General features: G+C 47.6%; 1 protein-coding gene across 2 annotated transcripts; it reads left to right on the forward strand.

The window, feature by feature from the left end:
• Positions 1-235: 235 nt before the first annotated feature.
• OTX2 (orthodenticle homeobox 2) lies at positions 236-4,907 on the forward strand. Of its 2 annotated transcripts, none has more exons than XM_006736048.3 (3): positions 236-402; positions 1,426-1,601; positions 3,471-4,907. In XM_006736048.3, the coding sequence occupies exons 1-3, from the start codon at positions 306-308 to the stop codon at positions 4,089-4,091; spliced, it is 894 nt and encodes a 297-aa protein (XP_006736111.1). In that variant the 5' UTR covers positions 236-305; the 3' UTR covers positions 4,092-4,907. The 2 variants fall into 2 exon arrangements, with proteins under 2 accessions (XP_006736111.1, XP_006736112.1); XM_006736049.3 differs by having other exon boundaries at positions 1,450-1,601.
• Positions 4,908-5,198: the final 291 nt, after the last annotated feature.

Raw genomic sequence — 5,198 nt, forward strand, 5'->3', positions numbered from 1 at the left:
TATCTGGTCTCTCTCCCTCCCATCTAGTTCCAGAGCAGCTGGGGGTGGGGGGTGGGTTGCAAGTCCTTTAAAAGCCTCTACCTTGCATAGCCCAGGCTCTTTTTAAGTTAGTGGTGGAACGTGGAAGAGCTGCCGCCTGCGAAGCAGTAAACCAGCACCTCTGTTTGTTTGTTTGCTTTGTCCATAGTTAACTGCTCCCAACCCACACACCAAGGACCCTGAATCTGTCCACTCCCGGCGAAGCGAGACCTTCTGGCTGGGTCCCCCCGATTTGGGCCGATTTTGCGCCTCCAAACAACCTTAGCATGATGTCTTATCTTAAGCAACCGCCTTACGCTGTCAATGGGCTGAGTCTGACCACCTCGGGCATGGACTTGCTGCACCCTTCAGTGGGCTACCCGGGTAAGTGAGCCTCGCGGCACTCCTGCCCCGCCTTTCCCCACGCCCGCCCCTCGGGGATGTGACACCCTTTCCGCCGGAGCACTGGGGCTGATGGTCCTGCTGCCCCACTCCAGCTCCAGGCATGGTGTCCCCACTGGGTTTTCCTTCTAAGAAGCAGCTCAGAGCCACAGGGCACTTAACCGGCCTGAGGGAAGAATAGGGGCTGGAGGGAGTAGGTGGATCCCGCAACACTTGGAGAAACTCACAATGCTTTATTCTTAACTGGAGTGAATGGGGGACACACACTGTGGGGTGGGGGGGAGGAAGGTTACTGCCTCTGCCCATATCTTGAAGCTCAGTTCTTCGGAAGTGCCCTCTTTGAGAAGCTGGGTCTCCTAAATTCTCCCCACCATGCTTGGGGCCTCCTAAATTCTCCCCACCATGCCTGGGGCTTCCCCTCTGACCTCCAGGCCCTCTGCCTCTAATCCTTAGAGGTGTGATTTACCCTGGGTACGGATGCTTTCCTTTCCGGTCAGATCTGGGGGTTTGTTTTGTTTTGTTTTTAGTCCTTGTAGAAGTTTTAAATATGCCCCCATTTTAAAGATGGAGGAACAAAGGCCCTTGGAGTCCTAAAAGCCAGGATCTCGAGCAGGATCGGGATTTCACCCCATCAGTCTGAACTGCGGGTCCTCCGGGATCCTTTGACTTCAGGGAATGGATTTTTTGTTTGTGTTGTGGTTTAGGGGTTGATTTTGAGGGGTTTTTGGATTTTGGCTTTCTTTTATTTCATTCGTTAGCTATCGAAGGGCTGCTCTGGCTGGAGCGATCCCCGACGTCAGGTGGAGTGGGAGGCCTCCCGTGGAAGGGACAGTGTGTGTCTTGCGACCCAGTGTTCACTGGAGGAGCCCAGGCCCAGGGAGGGGGGGTGGGGAAAACACTGATAGGCTCGGGATTGCAGGGCTGGGAGGACGAGGGAAGTGCTGGGAGTGGGGGTCGGGGGAGTCAGAGACCCCATGACTGAGAAACTGCTCCCCCACCCTAAAGGGCCCTGGGCTTCTTGTCCCGCAGCCACTCCCCGGAAACAGCGCCGGGAAAGGACGACGTTCACCCGGGCGCAGCTAGACGTGCTGGAAGCTCTATTTGCTAAGACCCGGTACCCAGACATCTTCATGCGGGAGGAGGTGGCGCTGAAAATCAACTTGCCCGAGTCCAGGGTGCAGGTAGGGCAGATGTAGATAGAACCATCCTTCCTGACCGTGCCACCCCTCCCCTGAGCACGGTATATGTCGAGGACCCAGGAGAGTCCCAGGTCTTAGAGAGGACCACAGGAAGGCTTGAAACTGAGCGCTCCATTGGAGGCCAGTAAACTCTTCTAAGGCCCCTTCACGTGCCTGATTACTCCTCATCGCCTTTTTGTTCCCCCACCCCCACCCAGTCCTATAAGCAAGAGCCTTCTGGCCTAGGTTGTAAGGTAAGACTGGCGATTTAGCTGCAGTAATAAAGCACAATTCTAGAGCTCTTGGGTCCTCAGCCAACAGAGGCCCGGCCTGGGCAGATTTCAAGGACAGTTACTTAATATTTTAATACTTCCTTCCCTTTCCCCATGTGGAAATCCTACCCCATTTTCATCTACTTTTAGGGGTGAAAGAAGCTTAGCTCTGGATAGTCCCAATATTTTTAACAGGTGAAGAAATGGAGTAAATGACTTGCTCAAGGTCACACGACAGTTGGGTGGTAGAGCCAGGCTGTAGAAGCAGCTGGTGCTCTTACCAAAGAAATTACACAATAAAAGTGTTTTCTTTGACTTCTTAGGGATTGAACAGAATCTGCTAGCTCTGAGCCATTCAGCAGATAAAATACCAACGCAATATCCTCAGTGACACCCTCCCCCCCTTAACTTGACCTGAAGCTGGAGAGGGAAAGTAATCTCCAACTTTTCTGAAATGCAAACACCATACAGAGTTCTCTTGAAAGAATGTTTAGCACCTAAACACACACACACACACATAATACACACACACACACACACCTGGGACTCCCCTTCAGCTAGGACATACCAGTATAAACTGCAAACCAGGAAAAAGACTTTTCAAAGTAAGATGGAAGAAGCATTTGTGAAGCTTGAACTCAAGTCTTCACCGAAAGAAAACAAATGGCTCTGAATGATCTGTGGTGATATGCTCAGCCTTGGTGGTACAGTTAACATACTCATATGTTGAGCTCATTCAAGACCACTAAGGACTTGTTGCTCAGAAAATGCCTGTAGTTTCTCTCAAAAAAGGGTGGTAGTTTCTTTGATGGGCCCCCTCACACACCAAACACTGCTCCGTCATTGCAGAACACGAACAGGGCTGGTAATGAGAATCTTCAGAGTTGCAGGCAGAGGCTTAAATTGACGAGCCAGCAAACATAGTACAGGAAACTGAATCCGTGTGCTGAGTGGCACTACCCTGAAGTCAGAGACTCCAGTGTCAGACTTGAGATGAGCTGAGAAGTCTGTCCTCAAGCTCAGAGCAGACTACATACAAGTCATTCCACTTACCATAAAGATTTCAGCAAATAGTGGCTTTCAGACCTCCGTCTTCAACAGGATCACTTCTCCTTGGAGTTTGCTTTTGTGAGTCTTTCAAGGAGAGAGAAAAAGGTAGAGTGATGAGCAGTTATTCCCGGGAAGACGGACTGTAAACCTTGAATTTAGGCTGTTCTTGTTGGCTAGTAACAACAGAATCGTTCTCCCTCACCTCTGTGTTTACCTCCAGAAGACATAGACACATTGTATTCCACTGTAAGAGTGTTGTTCCACAGTAACACTGGGTCTATGTGTATGTGTGTATTTGAGGTGAAGTAATGAGATAGGAAAATGAGAGGGAAAATTTTTAGCCATAGGATTTATTATTCTGGGCTAGGAGTCCAGTGCTTTTAGGCAGAGCCTCCCGACTTTCTTAAAATTCCAGGGGTGTATGTATAAAAGTACCATATAGCATAGGTTTTCAGTGGCAGGACAGATTGTCTGCTTAGCTCACCTATAATCTGGGAGCCACTCTTGTCCTTACTGAAACCATGTTAAAGAAGTTTCTTTCCCTTTCAAGGTATGGTTTAAGAATCGGAGAGCTAAGTGCCGCCAACAACAGCAGCAGCAACAGAATGGAGGTCAAAACAAAGTGAGACCTGCCAAAAAGAAGACCTCTCCAGCTCGGGAAGTGAGTTCAGAGAGTGGAACAAGTGGCCAATTCACTCCCCCCTCTAGCACCTCAGTCCCGGCCATTTCCAGCAGCAGTGCTCCTGTGTCTATCTGGAGCCCAGCTTCCATCTCCCCACTGTCAGATCCCTTGTCCACCTCCTCTTCTTGCATGCAGAGGTCCTATCCCATGACCTATACTCAGGCTTCAGGTTATAGTCAAGGATATGCTGGCTCAACTTCCTACTTTGGGGGCATGGACTGTGGATCTTACTTGACCCCAATGCATCACCAGCTTCCTGGACCAGGGGCCACACTCAGCCCCATGGGTACCAATGCAGTCACCAGCCATCTCAATCAGTCCCCAGCTTCTCTTTCCACCCAGGGATATGGCGCTTCAAGCTTGGGTTTTAACTCAACCACTGATTGCTTGGATTATAAGGACCAAACTGCCTCCTGGAAGCTTAACTTCAATGCTGACTGCTTGGATTATAAAGATCAGACATCCTCATGGAAATTCCAGGTTTTGTGAAGATCCATAGAACCTCTTTGTGGGTGATTTTTAAATATACTGGGCTGGACATTCCAGTTTTAGCCAGGCATTGGTTAAAAGAGTTAGATGGGATGATGCTCAGACTCATCTTCTGATCAATGTTCCGGGAGGCATAGAAGGAAAAATGAAGGGCCTTAGAGGGGCCTACCAACCAGCAACCTGAAATGGACAAACCAGTCTACTTAAGATCCTGTCATAGTTTTAGATCATTGGTTTTCCTGATTTGCAAAGTGATCAAAAGCATTCTAGCCATGTGCAACCAAACACCACCAAAAGTAAAACTAAATTGTGAGGGAAAGGAGGGAAGGACATGGTAGCCTTCTTAAGCAGAGGTGTTCCAATGTTTTAGCCAATCCGTGGTTGAATCTTAGGAATGGACAGTGTCTTCAAGCTCACTCACGTTTCATGACCAACTGGTAGTTGGCACTGAAAAACTTTTCAGGGCTGTGTGAATTGTGCGACTGATTGTCCTAGATGCACTACTTTATTTAAAAAATAATGTTCATAAGGAGTCAATATGTAGTTTAAGAGACAATCAGTGTGTGTCTTATATAAATGGTACATCTGTGGTTTTTAATCTGTGCTAGACTTCAAAACTGTGATCTCCTGTTATTGTATGCAACCTTGAACTCCATCTCTGCAGGGGTTCTTCTGTGATTAACTAGGTTATAATTATAAGCAAATTCAGAGCAACTGAGTACTTATCTAAAAAGATTACCTTTGGCTGGAGGTGAGCTGCACTGAAACTTTACAACAAAATGTCTCTGGACAAGGAGAGTGAGAGAAGAGAAACAAAAGGACACTGATTCATCTGTAATTTACTGTTGGTAAGCCTAGCAGTAAAGAGACATTGGTCAATTGCTCTGACCCTGATGAATTTATAAACTGAGATCATTGTCGTTTATGCTTGCAGATGTTAACTGGAAAAGTTATATATGCATAAACCTTTTCTTCCTGGATTTGGCAGATATGTATAATTATATTAAAATGGTTCTAGCACAACATTGGGTCCAGTTTAATTTTACACACTATTTATGGATGAGAAGCCCACATTCAGCCTCTCCTTCCCCAAACATGTTTTATTTA

The sequence above is a fragment of the Leptonychotes weddellii genome, chromosome 9 (genome assembly GCF_054177405.1).
Source record: "Leptonychotes weddellii isolate Sample4059 chromosome 9, ASM5417740v2, whole genome shotgun sequence".
NCBI classification, from domain to species: domain Eukaryota; kingdom Metazoa; phylum Chordata; class Mammalia; order Carnivora; family Phocidae; genus Leptonychotes; species Leptonychotes weddellii.